This window comes from Brachyhypopomus gauderio, chromosome 12, assembly GCF_052324685.1.
Source record: "Brachyhypopomus gauderio isolate BG-103 chromosome 12, BGAUD_0.2, whole genome shotgun sequence".
Lineage (NCBI taxonomy): Eukaryota > Metazoa > Chordata > Actinopteri > Gymnotiformes > Hypopomidae > Brachyhypopomus > Brachyhypopomus gauderio.
Window position 1 is genome coordinate 2,218,418 of NC_135222.1, and position 27,632 is coordinate 2,246,049.

The 27,632-nt window shown below is 42.3% G+C and overlaps 1 protein-coding gene and 1 long non-coding RNA gene across 19 annotated transcripts in view; one reads left to right on the plus strand and one right to left on the minus strand.

Moving 5' to 3' along the window:
* Positions 1-4,297: 4,297 nt before the first annotated feature.
* LOC143528245 (uncharacterized) lies at positions 4,298-6,099 on the plus strand. The gene is made up of 3 exons (XR_013134417.1): positions 4,298-4,394; positions 4,966-5,125; positions 5,585-6,099. It is a non-coding gene; the product is annotated as an uncharacterized LOC143528245 (long non-coding RNA).
* A 3,139-nt stretch (positions 6,100-9,238) lies between these two features.
* Positions 9,239-27,632, minus strand: part of adgrl2a (adhesion G protein-coupled receptor L2a) — a 92,537-nt gene continuing 74,143 nt past the window's right edge. For 4 of the 18 annotated variants that reach the window (XM_077024354.1, XM_077024353.1, XM_077024363.1 and 1 more), the window contains 6 exons: positions 27,310-27,376; positions 24,093-24,184; positions 21,569-21,737; positions 21,241-21,369; positions 20,587-20,683; positions 9,240-15,273 (listed from right to left, as the gene is read on the minus strand). In XM_077024354.1, the coding sequence (XP_076880469.1) occupies positions 14,459-15,273; positions 20,587-20,683; positions 21,241-21,369; positions 21,569-21,737; positions 24,093-24,184; positions 27,310-27,376 (1,369 nt within the window). In that variant the 3' untranslated portion in view covers positions 9,240-14,458. Of the gene's footprint in view, positions 15,322-15,881; positions 15,921-18,490; positions 18,509-19,278; positions 19,408-20,056; positions 20,116-20,586; positions 20,684-21,240; positions 21,370-21,568; positions 21,738-24,092; positions 24,185-27,309; positions 27,377-27,632 lie in introns of all 18 variants that reach the window. The other 14 variants (XM_077024350.1, XM_077024346.1, XM_077024351.1 and 11 more) reach the window with 11 other exon arrangements.

Here is a 27,632-nt window from a genome sequence, read left to right on the forward strand (position 1 = left end):
ACAAGTTGTTTTCTCTCTACCAGTGCTAACACTAGCTCTTAATTAGCAAAGCTTGTTAAAAATGAGATACACAGTCTTCCTGGAGTAAGTGTTCCACAACCCTGAGCAAGCCGTGACTACGTAAGCACAGATCATCGTTTCATGCAGATTGAATACAGATTTCTTAGTACAGATTGTTTTCCATTTGCCTTGTATCAGTGGTTTCAAAATGTTGCACATTTACCTCAGTTTCATTTTTGTTCTAAAAATATTTACATTTGTCTGTTTAGTTTGATAAGTTCTCCAAGCTTCAGATTGCAGACAGAAACTTTAAACATTCCTGAACTGAGAGATGGTCATGGTGGATTAGAACAAATATTCCGTCACATTAAGCTTAATTATAATAAAATATACAGCATTTATCTCCCACTAAATCTATTGTACACTAAATATTGTAATAGGTAAAAGTGTGCTGATGTTAATATTGCTTCTGAAATACCACTTGAACCTAATTATACTGTTTCATTACAGACGACAATAACCTTGGAGGTAAAACATGGGAAGGCATGTTCCTTTGTATGTTAGTGATTAAAAACATGTGGACACCATGTGCCTTTTCAATGTGAAATATACTCATAGCATTCATAGAGCAAAATGTCCACACAGTTAATTAAATTCGGGTCTTGACACCTTATGTATTATTTTTTGTTGGAAAATGATTCACATATTGACAGGTCATGCATGCGTTAGTTTGGCCTTTCATGATAATTTCATATGCAGTTAAATGAAACCACAACTGAGATGTTAGCAGCTTCGGGGGCTTACATTTTATTAAAGCATATAGTGCAGATCTCTGACGTGCTCACAAACAGTACAGTGGCTGGACTGAGAATGATGGCTTTTCTTGTGTCTCAGCAGGCCCCTCTGATACATGGCTCTGTTTAAAAGGAAACATGGAAAGGCTTGTGGGTTGTTTACTCCTGGGGTTTATGTTAGAAAATGTTCAAATAATGCAATGCATCTCCAACAAATGAAACCCAGTGTCATCGCAAATGTGTGTGGACATGTGTTTTTGTGTTTTTGTGTGTCAGAGACTCCTCAGTTCAAGCAGTTTCAGTCATTTACTCTTTAATCATTACAATAAGTTATTTAACTCTGAAGTATCCGAAACATCTGAAGTATTATTTTACACAAGAAAGAAAAGAAGAAAAGCAAATTATTTTAAGAATTCACAAACTAGCAAATGAAAACTCCATCTTAATAATGCTTCTCTTAAAAATAAAGTGTATTTAATAGTCGGCATCCTTTAATGACTTTGGAGTGTGAGATATTTGCGATGCGCTAGCTCTCCGAGACAGTAGCATGCACAGCGATGTGTCCCTCCAGGGACAGGGAAGAAATGGACTAATAAACTGGCCTTAATGTGCTGCTGCATTCTTTCTTCAGGGGATTCTTCTAAAACATCAAGAACGGAGAGAAATCCAACAAAAACAATATGTTGTTTGGCAACACGAATAGACTGGATTTAGGCAGCTCAGTCATCGCTGTTTTATGTGGGGTAATTAGGCAACAAAGTGTCTGCTATGCTGGAACTGCCTCGCACTAAGATATACTACCATTGCAAGAAGAAAGCAAGACTTGTATCCTCTTCCCCAACAACGTATGCCTCGAGACGATTGACCAGGGTCCAGTCCCATCTGTGCTATGTATCAACCATGGCCAGGTGTCCTAGAGGGATGACTGATCTAGAAGTCCCGGCTCCCCAGGAGGCAAGGGGAAGAAACGATCTCTCTCTTCTGCTACGTGATCTAACAGTCAATCAGGTGTCCACATGGTCGTGTGCAGAGACTTCCATTTGGACCTTTCTGGAGTGACAGAGGAGATTAACATGTGCGTTAAAGGTCTAGTGTCTGTTCTGACCTTTGTCCATATCCTTTACCCTGAGCCTTGTCTTACTCTCTTGTGTTCCTTCTTTATATATATATATATGCAGCCAGGAAATGTGTGTGTGTGTATGTATGCATTTCTTAACTTCCACTCTTCCATTTCACTTCAAACTGTGTATACTACCATAAAACTACCTTGGCTGTTGTGTTTAATGTGTTAATGCATAGAAAGTAAATCTAATTAATGAAGCCCTCATAATCATCTATAACCTAATCATTACAGTATGGCTTAATAAATGCTAGTAGCCTGGAATTGATTTTTTATTACCTCCCTCCCTCCCTCCCTCTTCCCTCCCTCTTCCCTCCCTCCCTACTTAATTACCTTTTCACTGTGTTTTGGAATATTCGGTCATCTCTCCATTTGGTCATCTTCCCTGAGCAGTAATGTGCAACAGGTCAGAAAGACACGTGTTACAATGTAAATCTGAATATCATTCATGACGGATGTGGTCTTCTTTGCTGCTCTATGTGTAGTTGTAAGCTGCAGCGGTGGGCAGCATCATTGGCACCCTGATGCCGTTTGATCTGCGGTGTGGACGGTTTTATTTTGAGTGTGGCCAAAACCTGCAAGGATCCATATTTTAAGCCCTGGACTTATTAGAATGGCTTTGAGCTCATTATCCAATATGGAGCCAGCTGTATTTTCATTTTAATAATCTCTGAACGAGGTGGGCAGGGAGGAGGGAGTCCTCCCCACTGGAGAACATGGCCAAGGCCTCGCAGCTGCGACAAGCCACAGGAACCGGAGAGGAGCTCTATGAGACTCCAGCTGGTCTGTCATGCTTCTTGTCTGCAGGTGTACAGAGTCTCGCATGCTTCCACTCAGCACCCACTTCGAACCAGAACCCGGGTTTTACTGACCACCTCTAATGATCGCCTCATTAGTGTTATGAAGGGAGATATGCAGGCGAGAAACGCAACACCTGCATTTTTCTAGAAGCACTGATTTGTTCTCAATAGAAAAGCCATTTTCCTCCACAGCAGGTGGCTGAGTGGATTCAAACATGTGCAAGCATGCCAACGTTCCTTAGCACGAAAAGGATTAGTCATTAAGGCTAGTTATTATGAGCCTGATAGTCTTGTTTTTCATAAACCGGTGAGATTTGAAGAGGAACAACACTATAACGGGTCTGAATCTCCCTAATAACAAAAGCAAATGTTTTCTTTTTTTACCTTCTCAAATATGGAGTGATGTGAATCCATTTCTATAAAGCTTAGAGGAATAGATTTCTGGTGAAACTTAAATCTAGCTGGGCTATGCGAGTCCATTTCTATTATCCCATTGTAAACTACAGTAATACGCCTTTGAGGATGAGCTAATCCTGTTCTTCTTAAAGCTTATCCTGTTCCAGACCCCCTGAGGAGCACAATAAAACATAAGCAAGTCTGTATTCCTGTGCTGATCACTCTCCTGATCTAAGTGAAGTGGAATTACTCAACAAGTTGTCATCCTATCCTGGATAATCCTGGTTCGGATGTCTTTGTGCTTTAGTGAACGATTAATCCTCAGCACCCATCAACTCCTAGCTTTTGTTTTGTTTGGTGTGTTTAGGGTAGTGCTGGTAGTATATTTCCATGCAATGAAGGATTATAATATTAAGACAACAAATGGTGTTGTTAGAAAATAACCCCATCATTTTAATGAATAAGCTAACAAACACAAATTGCATTTATGGTGCTGCATAAATAATGCATAAAATCAGACATTAGTGGCACTAGTTCTTTACTAGAGATTTATTGATTCAATTCGTTCATGTAATAGGTGTTAACCACTGCTAATTAACAAAACCCCCTGATACAGTAGGATCGATCATTCAATAGTTTTAGACATAAATAGGGTTGTTTGGTGGGTTGGCTACTTTGAAAAGCAGAGGAAAATTGTTCTGAGTATATACACTATGAGCAATCTAAAAAGCCTTTCAAAACCAAAGACAGTTAGTGCTTGCAAATACAGTCACAGCACAGCACAGATTATAGATCATGTTAGAGTTTGACTCCTTTCCACAACATACTGGGACTTTTTAAAAGGTAATGCACTGTCTTCATCTTAAGCGGTCTGGTGTCTCCGGCGCTCCCAGTAAGCCAGTAGAGAGTGAAATAAGATCAACTCCAACCTCTGCCCAATCAATTCATCCCAGCCATCGCAGGACAAACATCAAACACATTGATTGAACACAATGCTCCAGTGAACGTGATGTGATCAACACTCCCTATTGTATATAGTGTCATCGATTTCTCAAATCACTACAGAGAAGACACCAATCTGTCCAATAGCAAGTCTTTAGGAGTGAAGCTGATCGTCCTTTGACATTACCAACTCGCAGTCTTCCCCGTCGAAGTATTTACAGATAGACAGTGAAAGAACAGGAATACGAAACTATGCTTTTCTGAGCACAGAGACCTGTGTTAACCTTAATATATAGTGTATCAAAATAAAATATCAGTATTTTAAAAATCCAGTACTTTAAGGTATGCATTATTTTTCATTCATGTTAAAATATGTAAATGTCTGTAATTCTTACTCAATGCTGGAGTGTCACAATGCCCTAGCTCTACTGTTCCTGGCACACTGCAGAGGGTGATCACACTGGAACTGCAATAATCCATATTGCAGAAACCCAAATGTTCAGCATTTGAAGTGTATGTAGCATATGTAGCGTATGTAGCATATGTAGCGTATGTAGCATATGTAGCGTATGTAGCATATGTAGCGTATGTAGCATATGTAGCGTATGTAGCGTATGTAGCATATGTAGCATATGTAGCGTATGTAGCATATGTAGCGTATGTAGCATATGTAGCATATGTAGCATATGTAGCGTATGTAGCATATGTAGCGTATGTAGCATATGTAGCGTATGTAGCATATGTAGCGTATGTAGCATATGTAGCATATGTAGCGTATGTAGCATATGGTTTTCTTGCAAGCAGAGCCACAGAACAGGACCCAGAAAGCATTTTCTTTTCTTTTCTTTTTTCTTGTCTTTTCTTTTCTAATCATTGGTACTAAATTGAACAATTTGTGGAATTGATTGGCCAGTGTGTACAGACACCAGTCTCCAAAGCAGAGGAAGGAAAGAAGGAAGCGTGGTAAATCTGTGCTAGCAGGCCTTCCAGTCTGGGGACTGAGTATCCCTGCAGTGGGGATTTGCAGCCGAGAGTCATCATTCTGTAGGAAGAGAGTGAGGAGGAACCATAAGGTGAATTCAGTTATTGGTGCTGTTACAGACATTATTGGTGCAATCTCAGGGGCTATTGGTAAGTAATGAGACACTCCCCTAAAAATAAGGATAACTGTATCCTGTATAAACTGTTATACAAGATGCAGGGTTATACAGGGTAGGTTAAGATACATGGTACATGTAAAGAGATAATGTGAGCCCTTTTGGAATGATCTAGATTTCTATATGACTTTTAAAATGCAGTATGATTATGTTATAAGTGATAATAATGAATAAGGGCTGGCTGCATCTGGACATTAGACACTCTGGCCCCTCCCCTCATGTCATTATCTGCACCTGTGCCTAGTTTGTGATGTCATCAGCATCTGTATAGAGTTATTTCCTTTTGCTCAACTGTACTTCATGAAGGTCTGCTGGTGTGTGTTAGTATCAGTTATCTCCATGTCCCATTTCTTGTATTTCTCCCTGTCTCCATAGGCATTTACCGGTTTTCTGGATGTGATTAGGGACATGCCTCTGTTGACCCATTCAGCCTGCATTTTAACCTGTTGTGTATTTGCTTTTTGGAAACGCCCAAATGAAACAGATTGTGCCCAATTGTACCCATTACCCATCATGACACCTTCACCTGTTTTCATATGTAAGATGCCTGATGTTACATCACACAGACGCAAACAGAACATGTGTTGTGAAGGTTCTCCTGATCTACACGTCGTATTTGTGCAATGAGAAACGTAGCTCACCTAACACAAGCCGTCACGCCACGCATCCATAACTTCCTGACAGAGCAGCCACAGGCCATTATCTCTGCTTTAATTCTTTCCATCGCTGTTGAGTTCAGTGAAGGGAGTCTTAAATAAACACATGATTTTTCCCAAAGTCGATGAGTGAAGTGTCTAAAGGAGGACCAAAATACATTTACAAGTACTGTATCAAAACTATTTTCATGCCTTCTCCACTGGGAACCAAGTGGGTCCACTCATGACACACTGCAGGTATATTGAAACAACACTGTCCTCCATGAAGTACCATCTGGAAACCTGCACCTTAGGTTACCCTTCATTTGATGTAGTAATGGGAAATGTTCCAAACATACTTAATAGGAAGTAATATTTAAGTTATTTCTTCCATGGGTTTTACAATGTCTTTCCCAAATTGGCACTGAATGAAAAGAAGGAAAGAGACCACAACTATTGGCCTGTGCTCCTCTGTCATGAATAAATGTGGAAACAACTTTCTGTCATGAATAAATGTGGAAACAACGTTGGGTTTGCTTTAGAGAAGATGCAGACATGGTATTCATTTGAATATTGAGGCTCATTTACTTTAAATGCTAAAAGACTTTTGGGAAATTTGAATCATTAAAATGAAACCCACCTACCTCTTTAGACATTCTCAAATGTTGTACAATGGTTTATATATTAAGGTCTGCATACTGTTTATGGCCTGAAACTGAAGTGCTTATTTGGTCTTTGCGGGTTTGTGGTCAACAGCTATTTGGCAGAGGTTAAAGTGCTTTAGAGACTAATAACTCTGAGATCAGAACCAAGGGGCATATTTACCGTTATAGTTCTGTATCATTCACCCCACAATAAGATTAAAATAAATACTCCAACTCTGTCTCCTTCAGTCTGTTAGTTAGTTGGGTTAATTCATCCAGATAAACAAGTTTATAACATAACATTTAACATTATTAACTAATGAGTATGTGACCACCTTAGCTTTATTTGTTGAACATCCACTTGCAAGGCATATAAAGGAAAACAAATCCATTCAAGTGAAGGTTATAAACCAAGATGCACTATGTGAAGACAGGTATGTTTTTGCCTTTATAAAGAGTTCTTTTGCTCTTCTATTTCATGGACTCTCTGTACATACCAGACTAGGGGCCCCAGGGTATAATGCTGTATTATGCAAACTGAAACCTCAAAAGTCAAATTTGTATTAATACAGAGAGGGATATTCAGACTGTGAGGCCAAGAAACCTTGCTTAAGGTGAAGTTGGACTGAACAGTAGATGCTGTGCAAGTCTAATTGTGCTAGTTTTTCTGGTACAACACCGATTTGAAAACACACACACACACACACACTTGCGAGTGCATACATTTATGCGGCCAAATAATGTGTATACCCATTGCACTCACTACCAAAATATCTTGCAGCAAAACTTCTGAGCTTGTAGCTCGCTGGAGAATAATCTCCTCAGGAGAGGCTAGCTGCTATGCCACTATCGTTCCTGTTTCATAAATTCATGTTGTCACCTTCTTTTCTTTCATGGTTCAGCAGGTTCTCTCCCTCCATTCTTGCCCATAAATCCAAAGCGAGTCTGCTCTGCTGCTCACCGCGTCTCTCCCCAGAGAGCCAACGGCCTGGCAAAGACCCAGTGCTGCCGGGGAGATCACCCACACTGAGTGCAACCAAATAGGGGGAGCCACCAGCCAGATGGCCCCTCTCGCTTTGATGGGTAAACTTCTTAGCATAGCTGTTAGCTTTCATCAGCCACACTGCAACTGATTAAAACTCAGACTGTCTGAGTTTGTTATGCTGAAAAACTGATTAAAATCTTCGAATAATACTGTTCTGCCCTACAGCTTTTGTCCCTGATAAGAATTGGTAAATATAATATAGTATATATTCTGTATAAACAAAAAGGTTGCATTAAATTTCCCCTCCCTTAAGCAGAACATATTTTTTAAGTTGCATTGCATTATAGCACAAATACAACAGTGCTTTTTCAATCACAGCCATACTATCAAGAAAGAAATACTACTGCATAAGTGTTTTAGTTTTTGTTTTATTCATTTTGAGCTACGTGCTAAGGGACTGCACACTCAATTTGTGAGTCAAATTTGATAAATTTTCACCATATAATGGAAGACGTTGGCCTTAAAGTGTGCTTTTAGGCAACTGAGCTTTTGGCCCTGTGCTGAATTGCTTCGTTGAATCCTCTAAGTGTGTGTTGTGTTGTAGCAAATATTCACATGTCTCTCCTGCAACAGATGCTGGTTAATGCTGCAGGGTCCCATATATTGGAAATTAAGGTTTAACCTGGTCTTGTTACAGACAGGCAAGCAGGTTTAGGATCATTTGTTTAGATTCATGCAAAACAACTTTAATTTATATCTAAAAAATGTATATTTAATTTTATTAAATAAATAAACATATTATATTATATTTGTTTTAGTATTATTTATAGGTATGTGATTGAGTAAGTATATAATTGAGTAAAATTTGATTTTTTGTTTTATTCCATAAACTATTGACATTTGCCCCAAAGTCCATTTAGAACAATTACAAAAAATTACAAAGAATTTTTAGAACTTGAATAATGCAAAAATATTTTAACTTAGGAAGAGTTAAAAAAATCTATATTTGGAATTACTGCGATTTTCAGGCACAGCTTTAATGTTGTTTCAGCTTGTTAAATAAGATTTGATTCAGGTGTTTGGGTGATCACCTAATCACTATCTCATTAAGGAGAGTTAGGTGAACCTGTGTTAGAATTCAACAGACACTGAAGTGTGTGTGTGTGTGTGTGTGTGGTGTTTGAGAGAGAGAAGAGAGAGAGAAAGAATGTAAGAATGTGGACAGGCCAACAGACATAGATAAATATATGAATAGAAAGACAAAAGGACAGAAAGAACATTCCTCCCCTCCTTCAGATTCTGAGACACACTGTAATGGACGTGATGGAGTTACTGTAAACTCCATGCGCACACACACACACAATGTTCAGAGATAGAAGTTCTTTTGTCTGACGAAAGTTTAGCGCTTGCCAAATAATCAATCAGGCACGGTGCTTACAGCTCCTCAACTCAAACCAGCTTCACGGCAACTTTTCACCACAAAACTCCCGAGTGAGAAAAAGCAGATGTATCCATCCTTTTCAGCTTTGCAGTTCTTCCTCCAAGTCAACTTAGATTTACTCTTTTATACTGTTCCTAGTTAGCTGTTTTTTCCATCACTGTCTGGACTGCATTTTTCTTTGTGTGGATCATCAGAGAGCTGTAGTCAGATAATCATGCTTTTATTTTTCAAGTTTAAAAAAGTGCCTCTTCTAATTATACACAAAAAGCCCTGGAGGGATTTTCCCCCTGAGAATATAATCAGATAATGACTTCTGAAGACACTGAATGTTTACATCCACAGATAAATCAGAGATCTTTAATTGCAAGATCTACATAGAGGTTCTCTTTGACAGTTTATAACTAGCTCAGAAGCTCAAACTGAAACTGAACCTTTGAGACAAAAGAATGAGTAGACCAGTAACATCAGCGTTCCACAGTATGTCAAGTACTACAACCAAGTGCAGGGACTTCCCAGCATGGTATTTTATTTCCACTTTAAATGCTTAGAAGACTCTGATAATCATTTAACATCAGTAATCACTTTCTAACAAACATTTCCTCTTCTAAAAAGGCAGTTAATAAGTATTTTCAGTTGACCTGATAATATATGGCATGTGTTACAAATTGGAACAGTGACATGTTTCACAAATTTAAATGTAATAATGAATGAGAAATTAGAAGGAGCCATCTTAAATTGAGTGAAATGGTCTGTAACAGGTTAAGGTGCGCTTTGTGCATTTCAAAACCCAATGAAACATTTCTTGAATGAAAAAGAAACCATTAACCATCGTGACACATGTTTGGTGCCATTATGAATTCCATTAGAGAAAATTAGTCAGTCGTAGTACTTTCCCCTTTTTGAAATTTCGATTAATGCAGTTGCAATATTTACAAGAGCCACTTCAATACATATCAGGGCATTATTAAAAGCCTGACTAGAGTCTTATTACTTTAAATGGAACGTAAAGTGTGAATGAATGGATACACAATTTTCAGATTTTAACAACAACAAAAAATGCTATTGTGTTAATTTACTGGTCAAGGGTCACTTTCTGATGGGTTTTTCTTTATTACAGTCTGATACAAAATGTTTCAATGTTTAGAACTTTTTCAGAATTTGTAAGGTCACCATTAACAGACTGCGTTGTATGGTCCTCATGAAAAGGAATTTAATGTGCCCTAAAACAAATGCAATCATTCATCAGAAATGTTTGATCAAAGTAGCAATCCCACAACCATATAAAGCCCTTTCAGTTTTACAGGGGTGATTCTAGCATTAGTTTTAGACAGTAGTGTTGAGACCATTAGACTTCAAAAATAATCAAACCAAAATATGTGTTGTGCTGCTGAAATAAAAAGCATAAAAATATATATACAACCACGTATCTACAGGTGAAGAACAGTGTTTTCACATGGGCACCGAATCTGTGACCCTCTCTTCTATTAACATGTAGACCAGCTCTGCATCACGGCAAAATCTTGAGGAAATCTACTTAAACAAAGCCTCCCTCATGGCCACTTGGTCCAAACACTCAAAATAACATTTATTGAAAGCAATCTGCCTTAAACACATTCACCTCCCAAATACACAGGAACCCATGGGATCCCACACACTTTTTTGTGAGAGTGTTGAGGTGTTTTTTAATATTGCATGAGAGGTGTCTTGTGATAGAAAAACAATTTCATCCGTCTACTCACATTTGCCTATTCGTTAAAAACATAAACGATTTGATATACAATAATCATTAAGACCTCTCGTACCTTGCTAGATTAACATTCCTCCTGCAGAATTGTGGTTGGGGTTTGGACTAGTTTTGCCTAGCCTCACTCTTTTCTTCTGTGCTCTGATGTTTGTGAATGTGTGAACATTACTCAGTGGGGCCAGCAGTGTGTCTACGCTCGTGGTGAGTAAGAGTGGGTGTATCTTCCTCTTCTGCTCAGCAAGCAGACCTGTGCAGTTACTCCAAACCCCCTGGCGTCTCTATGAGCAAGTACTCTGAGTGCAAAGGCAGCGAAACCCAAACTGGGTTGATCGGAGAGACTTCTAAAAATAAAACAAAACCAGAAAAAAATAAAGCAGTACAGAAAAGAAAACTTTTAAAAAATTACATTTAAAATCAGCCTATGAGTACAAAGGAAGCAACTAATTAAAAGGTCTGTTAGATGTGTTTTCATTGTTTTACCTTTTTAATGGTAAGAAAAGGGCCACTTCATCCAGTTCCACAACAATACTATTCTCACACTCAACAGTCACATACTAATTACATATACCAATTACAATAGTACAAAAACCCCAACAAACAAACAAAAAAATTTAAAACTCAATCTCTGTTGAACAAATCAAGTGGTCAACTTATTACTCTCAAAAACTATGTATTTGGTAATGTTAAGATGGTTAACACAGTTCTGTGTAAAAGCATAAAGCTATTTGTGAATTTTACAAGCCTCCTCAAACCGCAAGTCAAAAGTAATTTTTACTTCACTGTAAATTCAAGTTTGGTGCTATGGTCTAGTGTTTGTGGCTTTGGTACAGCCCTCCAATCCAGTTATAATTTTTACTTGTTGTGGTATTATCAAAGAACCAAATAAAAAATAAATAGAAACACACAGTATACACAAGATGACATGCAGTAGCAAACAAATGTCTTAAAACGCACTCTTATTTTAGTCCAAAAGACATTCCACAAAGTTGTACTTTATTAAAGCTGAACCTAATTTTACAAGATATTACATTTTAAAGGAAAAGCTATTTGGTGAAATCACCTTGATGGGGTTACCACGTTATGATGGCATGATGAGGGTGTGCAGAGAAATAATATAGATGACAGCTCTTAATATTAAACACACATCACAAAGTGACCTGCCATGACTCCAGATCTTGCAGTGACATTCCCTATATAAGATAAAGTGATTTTTATTGCTAGCTATCAACAAAGTCTAAGACCAGCAGGTCTTATTGTTGAGAATCATTCTGCCAAAAACACAAGAGAAAGTGCATTGTCTCTTGCTTTATCAAATACATTTAAATCTACTTTTAACCTTTATCAGCCTAAAATTAGTAACATCACTCATACTACGAAAGTAAGGAAAATGAACATCTGAACACAGACAGGCCGCATTTCAAAAATGCCAGTGCAAACGCAGTCAGCAGCTCTCGGGGCATTTGTGGACAAATTCTTTTTTTTCTTTGAACATTCCTCCGGAATCTTGATGAGGGAAAAACAACCCCAAAACTATATGTCAGAGGCATTTATTATATTTATCGCCATCTTTCCCTGTGACCCAGCAATCTTGCTATCAGCAAGGCGATGCAAAATCAATATTCAGTTGCAAACCCAAGGCTAGCACCTGTATTCCCAACCTTATCAATTAGAGAAGCAAAGCTGTGCTCCTTTTGACTTTATGAACTGAAAACCTCACCTCCTACATTTTAAGAATACATTACTGTGAATGGCAAAAAAAATGTATTTTTTAAAATATATTCCCTATATGTCAATGATATAGAGTAACGTCAGTGTTCAGACGCAGAAAGAAGCATTTCTTTTCTACCTGTCACGCTAGCTTTTAAAATGAGGATGACCAGGGAACGCTGCAATGTGACAGAGATCGGTTTTTGATGAATGAATTTAGAGGAATACAGTAGATGGATTTGAACAAGAGAGTTGTGGGTCACCAGACAGGCCACACAAACAGCATCGCGAGTTGGCTACATTTTGAGAAATAAAGGCATTGGAGAGGTGTGTCGTACGGCTGTGAGGGTTTGGTACATGTGCACTGTAGCTTTTCCACGGGCTGTCCTCACAGGCTAACAGCTGGACGACCCCACCCGCCCCACCCAGAACATTAATGTCTATTAAACATAAGTAGCCAACATGACATAACTTCTATGTTCTGTGTTTACGCCCACACATTTGAGTAAATGTACTATAACATCTGAGTGGGTGTTCTCAATGTGTTGAAAACAACATTGAAGACTTTATCAGTCGATAAGAGCTTGCTGATAAGCTCTTTGTGAACGAGCCGCAAAAATAATAGGACACTAATTAATCTGAAGTAACTCACTATTCTCTGCACACATAAAGACTTATGCGCATAGACACACACACACACACACACACACACACACACACACACACACGAACACACACACATAAAGGTTTTGATCACCTTTTTCCATACATACATATACACAACTACTTGAAAGTCAGGTAAATAATAACTTATTATAATAGCCAAAAATTCACATTTATTTATTATTAAACAAGTGGTGAACTTTACATTATTTTGTATGGGCTCCTTAATAACATGTTAATGGAAAAGAAAGAACCAGTGCTGTAATGTATTCACAAAGGAGTTCCAAAGTGTCATTCTTTTTTTTTTTTGAATAACTTAATAAATAAATATCCAAACCTAGATGGAAGAACGTGTCTCGAAAGATTTATGATGTTTGGCTGTTGTTTTGAGTGACTTTCATGCCTGTGCAGATTCCCATGGAATCTTTTGAACAGGGTGCGAAAACCCTAATTTCCTACTAAAGCCCAATGCTTTGGTGCAGCAAACACATTTTCATAAACAAGATAGAATTTGATGTCAGCAACCTTTCCAAGCTCTGTGCTCCCTCATTTCATCTTAATCCTCTTCCAAACATATCATGATGAATGAATTGTAAGAATAAACACATTTTTACATGTGCATTTTTCACACAATATTCTCTTGAGAATTCCTTAATTAAAGTCTTAATTAAAATGTATCCTTTTTATGGTTGCCTTTTTTATTGTACACCAGAAATACAACAAAATATATATTTTTATGCTATTACCCTTGATGGTTTACTGTACAACTGAGAAAAGGTAAGGCCAGGGGTTTGATTGCTAGTGGTTATACAGCACAATCCAATCTTCATTATAAAGGCCTTAGTTCTAGGGTACTGAATTCCTAAATGAACAGTCCCATTAGGAATATCTCATCATACAATCTTATTACACATCTCTGTCTAGGTCCTGGACACTCCATTTTGTATATAATACAAACTGGATTTCAAATATGAGAACCTATGTACAACCTCTGACAAACATTTTATGAGTTGAAATGGGAAATACTATTTTTTTTGGTATATTTTTTTGCTCTTTTTATGTGAAATCATTCCATTACTATGAGTCGTTCAACAGCAGCAGCACTATCAGATGAAGACATTTCGATTGTCCATCAAATCCCACGTCCGATCACTGTATTTACAGTCAAGTTGACAACAGAATCCAGCCGAACTCAACCTGTTTGCGTTCAGTGGACGACAGTCAAACTGGTGAGGATTCCATTTTTTTGTGTGTGTAATGGAAAGGAAGTGGAAGAGGAGGAAAGAGGAAGGCTGATCTGAGACGTTTGTCCGAAGCACTCAGCTGTCCCTTTCCCCCAAAAGCACTCCAACCCTCCCCACCACCGTTCGGAGGCCCCCAGGTCAACAGAGCTGACTGTCTGGAAACACCAACACAGAACCCTCTAGCTTTTAAAGGCTCGTGACTAGTTGCATTTGTCCCTCCCGCACATCACCTTCTGGGGCATCGTCCTCTTTAGTGGTGGGGATTATGTACCCATCACTGCTACCCCGGTTTATCTGATAGTAGGCTTGGAGTTGCTGGCCAGCCCCGAGGTTGGGCATGCTTTTGTAGTAAACCTCCTCATTTTCGCTCTGCTTCGAGGGCGAGAGGTCCTCGCTGATGTCCAGGCTGCTCTTGGCCAGGGGCGAGTCGCTCAGATTTGGCAGGCTGGCATACAGAGAGTCCCTGTTTGGTGACTGCAGGCTTCCATCAGCCTGCGCCGGGAGCTGGGTGGTGTAGGCGGCCGGCGGGGGCGGAGAAACCACCTCGGCTCTCCCTCTCTCCTGGGTGTGGTACAGGAGCGAGTGAGTGCGCTGGGGGATGAGGGGTGCCTCCAGCTCGCTTGGTCTCTGCTGCTGCTGCTGCTGGTGCTGGTGGTGGTGTCTCAGGCTCAGGCACCCCACCAGCTGCTCACCCTCTCCGCCCACCCGCACCAGGGTCGAGGTGTTGGCCATGCCCTCACCACTCCCTGACCCCGCCCCCTTTTTGGTGGTGACATGGGGCTCGGAGCGATGGCTCTTGCCGCAGGTCCTGAGGTTGTTGTGGACAAGCTCCGAGATGATCATCTTCTCAAAGGCCGCGTCGTCAAGGCCAAGGCCGCAGTCCACCACCTGCACGCCATGGTTGTAGTCTCCCTTACGAAGCGAGTAGCTGTTATTGAAGTTACCATTTAGCGGTAGAGTATCCATTGCACTTGTATCCCTGGCACTGTTCATTGAGTGTCCTACAACAACAGAATATGCGAGGGATTGTACATTAGTTACTACTGGCCCTGTGAAGACAGAAAAGACAAGAAAATATGTTTAATGTTGTTTAGGGTCAGACATGAGTCACGGCGGTAAACACAAAGTGGCCCAAAAATGATCCTAATGTTCCCTGTGTTCACTATTGTTCACTATTGTGAATGATTTTAGGTGCAGGAACAAAAAAGGACTTAAATATTTGGTCAATATTTTATCATGGTGATTGACATCCTAAACAACATCAAAAGATTACTCAGCAAATCACAAACGTCACAAAACACACAGTTTAAGGAACATCACAGATGTAGAGTCACAAATGGGCAAGCTGTGATATGAGCAGAATTCAGCCTCCCGAATTCAGATTTCAGCCTTAGTTCAGGAAGGCATGTGAGAATGAAACTGTGGGAGTGTGTGAGGGAGGTGGGAGAAAATGAGAGGAAAAAGAAAATGAAAAGAGCCACTGACCACAAAAAAGGAAAGAAAAAACAGGGGGAAAAAAAGAACACAGAGAGCCAAGTACAAGTACGGCAGCTCAAGCACCCATTCAACAGCACAACAGACAGGCAAGTGGAAATGGCCGACAACTCACATCATGTCTGTCTGTTCAGGCTATCTGGCCTAAGAGTGGCTGATGTTCAAAAGAAAGCGAAAACAAAAAACACAAATGACTTCATTGTAAAACACGATGAGTAGTCACTGACAGAGGGAAGGGAAGAGAAAAAAGGGGGGAAAAAGAATGAAAGTAAAAATTTGCAAAGTTAGCGTAAGCAAGGGTTCAGCGGAATAAAATCAGACAGGCAATTACAGGCTTCTCTCCTCATTAAATGTCACAGGAGCTATTGTGCAGTGGCTGAGCGGCACCATTGGGTTGGCGACTAACTGTGTGGACGTGTGAGGTACTGCCATCTTGGCCAGGTAAAGGTCAAACTCGAGCCTACAGCCATACTCGTTTCTCACGTTTGTAGTGGCTAATTCAAACGTAGCGAGTTGGGGGTGGGTGGGGGGTTTGTAATGCAGGCCTCCATGTATACACAGCTGGGGTTGGTGAGAGGCAGCGATTCTTGGAATCTCATCAGATGGGGGTCATGGAAAAAAATAAAGAAAGAATGAACGAGAAAAAAAAGAAGGAAAGAATGAACGAGAAAGAAAAGAACACGGGAAAAAATGGAAGGAGCATTTGTAATGCCTAGTAGGGTTTAGTATCCTGAGACAGGGGAACTGAAGGAACCATTCTGGGAGAGTTAAAAGGTGAAAGGGAGAGATGTGCTTTATTGTGACATTGTTTTAATAACAGCCAAGGAGTAATGTGCATAAAAATGAGGAAGAAACATCATGGTTTTGAAATAAAAGTTGAAATGTGATGTAAAATTTGGCATGAAGAAGTAGACAAAGGAAAACCAAGGATTAAAATCAGCTGCTACAGTGATGTTCAAACTGTTAACTTCTGTCCATTTAAAATTCCATTCCTAGTCAGAATAGGACAAAAATGACTGAGTGGTGAGCTTTAAATGATAATGATTTAGAACTGCACATTTCACCACCATTTCAGTGCACTGATTATTAGCCATTTTTTCATCAGTGGAACAATTTCAGTATCTAAGTTCAATTATTTGTCCTAATGTCAATTATTTACTTAAACACCTACCAACTAATAATTTAATGTGGAGAGAAGACGGGAAACTGCCTTGTTCACTCATGCCCCATTATGACTAAAGCCACACGGCCCTATTGCCATCTCTCAAAGCACAATATCATGTGATCAGTGCTTGTAAATGGAGTCGTGAAAGACACATGCTATTCTCATGTGGCCGGTGTCAGCAGTGCTCTGCACCCTCTCAGCAGGGTGGGGTAAATACGACTACATCATTAGCATATCGTCAGCCCATCGTGTTTTTTAGTGACCGCACTGAGAGCATGGATGCGGCGGACAAGTCTGTGACGAGACGGAAAGCGAGATGGGTTAAACGTGTGCGTGCGTGAGGTGTGTGCGTGAAGTGCGTGTGCGCGACGTGCAAACCTAGCTCGAACTATTATTCGGAACCACAATAATGTCTTCTATTACTCTGCTTAACCACAGCTTATTACGCGGATACAGACACTCACCAGAAATTAGTAGTCAAACTGACTTTTTGTTGCAGTAGAAAACACTAGCACATCTGTCAAACATTACTTCACGCAGCTCTCTGGAAGCACGACGGAGAGAGGGATTATCACACCTCTTCATCATACTCACCAGGTGAGTGACACGCTGGTTATGACACCTTATTCAGGAATCTCCAATTAAGCGGATAGCTACATCAGGGTTGCCAACTCTCACGCAATGAGCGTGAGACACACGCATTTGACTATCTTCACACGCTCACACGCCATACATCCGATATCTCACGAAGAAAAAATAATCAAATTTATCTCCGATCTACATCTATGATTCAATGAGTTACCAGTTCGCTCTGGCGCCAACCACTGGCGATCGATCGATCGCGATATAATACTTAATTTGTGTCCATTTTACCCACACCCCCCCCCCCCCCCCCATCAACAATTTACAGTCCCGTCCCACCCCCCCAACATCAAATCTCACTCCAAGTGAAAAGTTGACAAGTTGACAACCCTGCGCTACATACAGTTTGTAATTATACCTGTTCACTGACACAGGGTATCAAACCCTGTCTGCCACGGACGTTTCCCCTTGACCCAATGTAACAGCCACATAATTCTGGCACAGGCTTAATTTACACCCAATACATCCGGATGTAGACGCTATGCTTAAACGTGGATTAAAACAGAAGCCCCTCTCCTACATGCACATGTTGTAGCTTAGAATCCCCCCACCCCACCCACATCTCAGCACACTTGCACACTGTGCAATGTGAGAGGAGACACACTAGATTACCAAAGCACCCTTCACACGGCCATGAACATAGCAGGGTCTTTGTACACTCAGGACAATAGGGCCCACACACTTGAGGAAACTTGTTTACTTTGGAATTCACACGTCCGACTGAGGGAATAAGAGGCAAAAGTGCTTTTTGAACGTTTTCGTAGCTTCTGAACCACTTGCTCACTGCGTATGGATGGCCTGAGGTTAACCCAGAGAGTCGTCTTTTCTTTCTCATTCGTTTTTTGTTTGTTTTGTTTGAGAAAATCATGCTGAAAAAATTTACATTTGATAGGCAAAGTTAAGTTTTACTCCCATACTTGTCTCTCTGTAGGTCACTAGAGGGATGCAGAGAGAGGGAAAAGCAGAGCACATAGACAGTAAGGTTTCACATCAATTTCCAAAATGTCAGAACACTTGAATGTCACACTCCGGGGCATGATTGTGAATTAGAGTCACATGTGCTTTAATTGTGCTTTAGGCAGGGTCTACTGCAATGGGCCGCAATCAATTTTAACTTGATTATGTGTAAGTGTAATTGGCTTTATTCCAACAGAATTAATTACTGAGCTAACTGTAAAAAAAGGTATCAACTGTGGTACTAAGATGGGATTAAAATGTTCTGGATCAGAGTGGATTGAAAGCTTTGGTTTACGTGCATGAATATGCAGTGAAATACAATATGATCTATATGTTGTGAAAGCGCTATACAAAAAATATATATATTTGATTACAGAATTTATCAGAAGTAAATATGAAAGCACACACAACATTTCAGAACAGCATTAACTGTGTGATATTAAAGCAAATGCATATGTAGTATCACTCTCTCTGACGAAAATGAGCAAACATCAAACAGAGGTTGGAGAATGCCGCACCAAATGGCTTCGGAAGAAAAACAGCTACTGTCAAGATTTCGCCGTAATAAAAACATTTGGGCCCGGGCTGTTGATGTGGGAGGTTTGGGAGTGCCGAGAGAGTGATACTACAGTGCACTCTGTTCTCGTTCACTGCAGACATTCAGAAGAAAAAAAAACTACAAGCAAAGTAGAGAAGATTCACTTTTTTTTTCTTTTCTGTTTTGTCTGCAGAGGTTTAGTAAGCGCACCTGGAGAGTTAAAGACTGGAGCCGTAGGACTGTTACATACAACCGTTTCGGCCAGTAACGTATTGTAAGGGTTGTTAGTGCCTTGGGGTCGTAGAAGAGGGTTTGTTAGTAGATAATTGGCCGTCATTCCTGTTTTGGCAAGACAAAAGGGGAGATTACAGCAGATTAGGAAGATGCGTTTAAGCTCACTGGATTTTAAAGTCAAAGGAAAGGTTGGAATTATGGTCATCATGGACAATGTTTGTTAGTTCGAAAATATTTCTGCATCTGATATTTGGTCAGTGATTTGTTGGTATCTGTTAAAATAATACAAATTTTTATGTACAATGATGTATGTCTGATAGGACAAACATCATTGCATACCATCAGACAAAGATCATTATACACATATTTCAGATTTTGTTTGACTTCTAAATACTACTAAATTGTGAGGATAAAGAATTTAGAACATAGAGTACAAAATTGACACTTCTTTTTTGACGGCACGCTGACATTTATGTAAACAGATGACAACAACAGGCAAATATCTTTTCATTAGTGACCATATGAATTGGAAATGCAACCTTTACCCATTCTGTTAATACTTTAGGTAGAACTACAAATAGGTTGCTTCACTAAGAAAGGTCCCTTACAAAATGTTTGTTGCCTGTGAGTACAGAGAAACAGAAGGATGAAGAGAAGGACACAGCGTCTGTTGCTGGAACGCATGCGTGCGCGGAGAGCTGCTTCAGTGTTTCAGAGCAAGCCAAGGCAATGACTCTGAATAACACAGCCTTACCACTCGGGGTCAGCTAGAGTTGAACATCATCTTCTCATCATCATACATTTGTGCCCTGGCTAAATAATAAATAACAGATTTTTTTCTAAATCCTTCAAGTACCATCCATTAGGACACTTTACATCATGACTAATTGATGAATCCAAGTTTGAACTTCCAAATTTGTTACTGTTCTGAAGTACATGAATATGTTTGGGTGTATTTTATTGTTACTCCACGCACACATGAACACACATGCGCACACACATGCACACACATGCACACACACACACACACACACACACACACAAATCTACGTAAAAACTGACTGAACAAGGGCATAACCTACAAAATCTTGGAGTTGAAAACACAAAATCCTCTACACTGCTCTAGATGACCATGGGTCAAATAACAATTAAGAAGGGAAACGATTTCATTGGACAGAGAGTAACAGCATTTTTACACTCATGATAAGTCTGTCTCATTATGTCTAGAAAAGAGCTCAAACGCCTGAATTTCTTCTCATGTAACATCAATAGACTGCAACTGACCTTGGTTGAGGGTGGATGTGCTGTTGATGTCCCCTGAGATAAAGGAGGATTCAGATTGCTTTCGTACGGTGTCATTCCACATCCTCCTGATTCGACTCTGTTCGATTGACAAAGGGCAGCAATTAAAGACCCATTGTTTACCATAGAAGAAAACTGTTTACAAGCATGCTGGGATATTTTTTTTTTTAGAGAAAGGCTATCTTGGCCCCAGATATTTTGTTTCACCAAATTATTGTCTTTATACTTTGTGTAAAACAAGTGTTAAAATTTCGCAATTTGAGTGATTTTTTGTTGTTTGAGGTTATTTATTTTTTTACACGTTGCGAGCTCTGCTATGTTATCTTGTAAACATCTACCATCTCCGCCGTAATGTCAGAAGACCAGATGAGCACAGATAGCAAAAAATGAAACACCCAGATAACGAAATAAGGAAGTGCCTTAGTCTCACGTAGAGAGGCACGTGTGAGCAGTGACGGAAACCCCGATGTATTCCACGCCATCCTGGAAGCGCACCTCATTCCATATAGAGCACGTTTCTCATATCATCTGATCATTAGAGGCTGCGTTTCGCGAGCTATATTCTTTCCCTCATCACGGAAGCCGGTGAAAAGTGGGTCAGGCCGGTTCTCCCGGGCGCTGGCTAGCCCGGCGTACCTGGGTGCCGGAGGAGTAGCGTGCACTTGTCCTTGCCGCCGCCGTCTTCGTGGAGCTGTGCGAGCTTTCGGTGGGCCGGCCGCCGCAGCAGTACGTGTGGCGGAAGCATTTGCTGTACTCGCGGCGAACCTGCGGAGCGTGACGAGGTCCCGTCAGGTCCCGCGCTCAACACCTGCGCTCTTATAGCCGTTTTAAATCTCAAACGTACTGGATATTTTTATACTGTCCAAGTTTCTATAGCTGTCCAAATTTCTATATCTATTTAAATGACCCATGTTGCTAATTATCCTACATGGTCAGTTTTACATGGGAAATGAGTGGACTTTACTTTTTTCTGGAGCAGACAGTGGAAGATGAAGATGAAGACGCCCTGGCAGGTGTTGAAGATGGTGAAGAGATACGCCAGCACCACTGAGGACTCGTTGATGAAGAACAGGCCAAAGCACCAGGTCAGAACCAGGAGACACAGCAGTGCGAAGGCCCCCAGGACCCAGGACCTTCAGAGGCAGAGAGACAACATGCAACCCTCAGACTGAGACCGCAGGCTCACGGGACCTTCAGACAGGCACTGATGAAGACATGAGGGACGCGTCTCAAAAAAACACCAAAGAAAAGAGAGGAAAAAAGGACACACAACATTTATGACAGTGTAAAAACTGATTCCTGGTCAGTTGTAGGCAGACCTGAGCTAGAGAGAAATGAGCAATACAAGCCTGTAGTCTCAGCACTGAGATTAGAGCCAGTAAGATGCGAATGAAGGACTCTGTGCATCAGTGAGGTTAATTTACTAGCATCTTTGGAGTGTGGTTATTTTGCACTTGTCTACTAGGTGAAGACATTTCTGTGAGATTTTGGGCTGCATACAGGAAGAGAAAGGGGAACATTGCACCCTAGAACTGTAATCATATCGGTTCCATTAGGGGAGGCGTGGACGCCACATCTTGGCTAGCTACGAAATTAAAGGGATAGAGGAAAGAAAAGAGTTAGAGAGGGCATCGGGGAAAAGACGGCAAAAGAAGGCAAAGGCGGGCATGGGGTGCGAAGGTCTGGGGGACCCTTCAGACACCAGCACCGGCCGAGGGCACCAACAAACAAACAAACATGAAGAATGAGCACTGTGAACAGAGGAGGGGGGGGCACGGACGCCCAGGCCAAGGATGAGATGCCCAGCTAGCACTCTTACTTGATAAAGGGTTTATTATCTTCATAGCTAGTGCGCATGGGAAGCAGGGGAGAAAGACAAAATCAGGTCAGAAAGATCAGCTTGGTTCACATGCAGTTCAGTCCAAAAACAAAGAAAAAAAGAACACACACACACGAAAAAAAAAACAAGATGAAGCTCGTGAGAGGTTTAGAGGAAAGATTACAATCTGTTAATCATGACGAGGCTCGAAACTGCTGAGCCAATTCACTTGTATAAAACAAGAGTACAAATGTGGAAAGTGTGTGTTAAACGAGTCGGGAAGACACAGTATTATGACAACCCGCCATCTTGGCCTTTCTAGCTCCCACTGTCTTTTGTTCAACAGGAACTGATAAAAAGAAACACATGAAATTTATATATACAGAATATCTTCAAAACTAGCTTGACAAACAAAACAAATCAGAGGGGGTTTTACTTTGGCCAGGTTTAATAGAAAATGGGCGTTCATACTTTACAGTTAAGTAAAATTTACAGTGGCAGTAAAATTTTATGAGTGGCCGCGATCAGTTGTGATATATGGCAAGAGCTTACCCAGGCAAATCGGTATTATAGTAGCCATCACAAACGCGATAATTACTGGGTTGGACAAGAGGACAGAAAGCAAGAGGTAGAAGGAGAAGAGAGAAACTCGGGGTGGGGGGGGGTTGGAAAATGGGAAGAGAAGATGCCACAGATTAGCTCTCGCCACACGCAACATGCAAACAGTGAGTCCATGGGCCCAGCCTCTATAATCTCAGTTGTAAAGCACTGCTGACACAGTACAACTGCAGGACGCCACATGGCATCACTGACATTCACATTCTCCTCTTTTTGTTTGGTTTTATTTACTTGAATTCTGGCCCGTTCCAGCTACGTCATATTTTGTATAAATCACACTGGAGGAAACGCAACATATTGACCGAAATGCAATCAAAATGTGGATAAACAGGAAAAAGCAGAAATGATCACACCAGGAAATACCGTATTATTAAACATTAAATACTCTATTGATGGCAAAAATGGCAGTAAGTGGATTTTGGGTTAACAATGGTTGCCAGACAGAAGTAGACAAGACTTTTTAGGTCATCCTTTAAACAGCAGCAGGAGGGCCAGGAGGCACAACTTGATAGACAAATATGCTCTCTTCTGCTTTTAAAAGAGGTTTTGTGTTTTTTCCAAGAGAAACACATGGAAATGTTTTCGTTCTCTTTTATGCTGCACCCCTTACACACACACACACACACACACACACACACACTCACACACTCCTCTTCCAGCTAGCCTTTTATTCTGTGCTGTAGGGAGACTGAATACAGGGACTTGTGCCAAGAAGCATTTTGTGGTCACCGTAACAGTGGAGGCTAAAAGGAACTCTCACAAAGTAAATGTTCATCATTATGTGACGCTGTGTCCATCTCCCATCTCAGAAAGCCCCAAAACCCTGTCTGAAATTATTCTAATCTTCAATCCATTTGAATTCCTTTGGTAAATCATTTGGCCTGATTTAAACAAATATGAGGTGGCTTAGTAGAAAATGGCTCTTCTTTACAATGGAATTTCACCTTTCGCTGCCTGTGTGGAACTGTTCAGAAAACAGTGCGTGCGCACGCGATCACGAGCAAACAGAGCGAGTGAGGGAACATGGAAAGACTCGGAATAACTCACTTACTTTATACTTTCCAACCTGCTGGAGTCAGGTTTCAGTGATGTGGAGTGCTTCACCATCCTGTACATTGTGATGACCAGGAAGATGAGGTTAAGCTGTCAAAAAAGGACAATGTCTGTGTTAATAAATCAAGGACGGGACCAAACTGAACGTAGAGAGATGGTGTTCTTGGGACGGAGGTGCCTAAACGTCTAACGCATCAGCCCAGGTATGACACGACCTGGTCAAGAGATCTGGAGCAGAGGAGTGTCTCTCTCTATGAAAAATGGATCAAAATTCACCACACTGCAAAATAAACACACAGGCTGTTAAGAGAGGTCCACCCACATGGTATAAGAAAGAATGGTTTCAACCCACCCACACATGTAAAGAAAAAAAACACACAAATACATATACATTTTTATACACAAATACACAGACCAACATACATATGAACATATATATGTGGAAATACATGTAGAAAAGTTTTTCCTTAGTATGCCAGGTATGCCATACTAAAGAATTTTTGAAAGTACTGAGGTTGCCAGATTTTCTGTTATAGGGTAAAACTAAGAACCCTCTTTCTAAACTGACAGCATAAGCACAACCCGCCCCATAAGGGCTCCCTGCTGTGGCAGGAGCTCTCCCGTGACTCCGGAGTGGCCGCACGCCTGCTCCTCCGTCCTGCAGTGACACCGCCTAATTGGTCTGCACCGGATACGCACAGCCAATCGATCGGCCCCTCTCTGTCCCCACAGTGGGCCGGTCAGGCCCGCCCGGCAGCCTGTAGGGCGGCCAGAGGTAGAAACGCGGGAGAGAGGGATGAAAGGAGGCTGGGAGGTGATGTGGCTGGGTCAGTCTGCGTGGCAGGCAGCCGTGATGCTGCTGCCACCTGGCAGGACGGTGGCAGCGATGTGGCAGTAATGCTGCAGTCATGATGAGGCCACAGCCAGCTGCTGGATGTCTGCAGCGTTTCCACTCACTGCTCCCCACAGCCCGAGTGCTGACATGGATCTGACGGGGCCGCTGGAGGAGTCATGTTTGGCACTATCAGGGAAAAAAAAAACCTGGACGGGCCTGGTCAGAAAGCTCCCCCACCCCCGCGCCTACAACCCACCCCCAGGCCACCAGAATACTGCCTCACTCCCCCCCCACAGTCCCCCCTGGGGTCTCTGCTCCCCTTGTGAGCCTGAATTAGCCTTCCCCTCTCTCTCTCTCTCTCTCTCTCTCTCGCTCTCTCTCTCTCTCTCTCCATGCAGAAGGCCCTGGGCTCTACTCTGGTACTGTGGAGAAAGGGCTTCACTACGCTGTGGGAGTTGGAGCGTGTGTGGCCCGCTGAACTACGAATGAACTGGATGAAATATTAAAGGTGCAGATAGAGCTGTCCGGGTGATGCAAACAGCTTGTGACGCGTCATGATCCGAGCCCGGCGGAACGCGGCCCGGCTGCCCAGAGACCGCTTGTTACTTCCACGTCCTCCTTTTCATTGCGCTTATGCCCAGCGCGCCCTGGAGCAGAGCGACCTCCGGCTGCCGTTACGCTTCCGAGAGCTTCCTGGAGTTAGCCTTTTACCGAAAGTGCTACGGGAGCTGGTGAGCAGTGAAAGAAGAAGCGTGAGGGGGGGTGGAGGGAGGGACGGCGATTTCCCAGAGTTAAAAGACCACCCTAGGCCTCGCCGTACACTCAAACAGGGCCGTCGCCCCAACCCACACACCCCAAAAACCAGACTGCCACAAGTGTAGCACTTTGAATAATGAGATTCTCTTTCTGTGTTTTTCACAACCCCGCTCTCCCTCCCTCCGACACACACCCACACACACCCACACTCTTCCTCACTGACAAGGACAAAGCCAATTTGCTGAGAAACCAGGGTCGCTGGTTTAGGGGGAACCTTGGGCCCAGCCGTTCCCAGGAGACCTCACAGCCATTGTGCTCCATCTCGCATTGTCAGCGGTGGAAACACGGGCCGCAGAGCCTCAGAGAGAACAGAGAGTCCCCGCTCGCTGTCCACGAGGAGTCCTCCACGATAAATCAGCTGTGCGGAGCGGGAGCACGGACCTCGTGTTACGTGCGACTCACAACACGGAGTCGGATTAGCAAAGCCGTCGCAAACACATCCATCACGGCGTTGCGCGGGCCGCACGTGAGCCCGTTCCTTCCTCGTGTTCCTGTACTTGGCTACTGTGGCTCGCGGCCCAGTGCTCCACGTGCCCCTCTGTCCATCACATAGATCTCAGCATCTGGCAAGGATGGGCAAGGTCACCCCACCCGCGGACGACGAACCCCCAGCCCTGGACAAACACTCCTCTCCCTTCTCCTCTACTCTCTGCTTCCAATAGTCTCCCATCTCCCAGCCATGGAGATTAGAGGGCAAAGCAGCAGACAGCCCAGTCACTCTCCAAGAGGAAGGCAGCTCCTGTGAATACCACCTGCTTGATTCTCTCTCTCCCTCTTTCCCCCTCTTTCTCTCTCTCTCTGTCGTTCTCCCCGTCTCTCTCCCTCTTTCTCTCTCTCTCTCTCTCTCTCTCTCTCTCTCGTTCTCCCCGTCTCTCTCTCCCAGCTCCCCAGGCTCTTAGCTTCTGCAGGCAGTTAAGGTCATAAGCAGTAAATAATTGCACGCATGAACGACAGCTGTGTCAATATGATATGCCCCATATCCTTCACCTGTGCGCAAGCGCTCAAAATGCTGCTAGATGCACCTTCGCCATTACAGACAGCTATCAATTCTTTTCTTGAATAAAAAAGAATAATTGCGGAACTGAAAATAACAACACCAATGCTGCTTTTGAGTATTGGCCCCAAGTAACCTTGGCTCGCCCTCCGCCATCACGCTGAGTATTGTTTGAGAAGAACATTGAGCTTTAACGCTCCGCTGAGAAAGCCTCCCTGCGTCATGGCACAATTATTCCCAGGAAAAACATTATTCAGGGCCCTCGACTGCAGCTCTCATGAGTGCCTCTTTCCTGCAGCGGGGGCTGCATTGACCGTGTGTGCTGAGACTGAACTGATCTGAGCAGAAATCGAAGCCCCGCAATCTGTTGCGCCAAGCCGGGGTGTGGGGGGGGGGGGGGGTAACAAAGGCGGGCCGGCTCGATGCTTTCACGCCGCTGAGCTTCCTGTCGCAGCATCTGTCCTTAGCTGGGAGAAGTCAATCACCACCTAAACCGGGCCACGTCTGGTGCTGGCCGCCTTCCTTTGGCGAGGCGAGCCAGGTAGGAGACAGCGATGAGGACGGACGTACCATGATGATGAAGACGACGGGGCCTATGAAGCTCCAGATGAAATGGTTGTCCACCCTCAGCCAGCATCTGCAGACACGGCCAGATCGGAGTCATTAAGAACCCGGCTCAGGTTACCAGGGTGGGAGAGAAAACCTCAACTTGTTAATGCGTTTATTTAGACAACAACGTCCTGTCTTGATAAGGGCTACATGGAGGGGGGTGGGGGACACCGTCCCTCGATGAAGCAGCGTGGCGGCTGGTGCGGATTACGTTACCAAGCTGTAGGCCTGGCCAGTCAGTATATACATTACTGTTAAATGCAGCTCAAAGATGGTAATTGTCT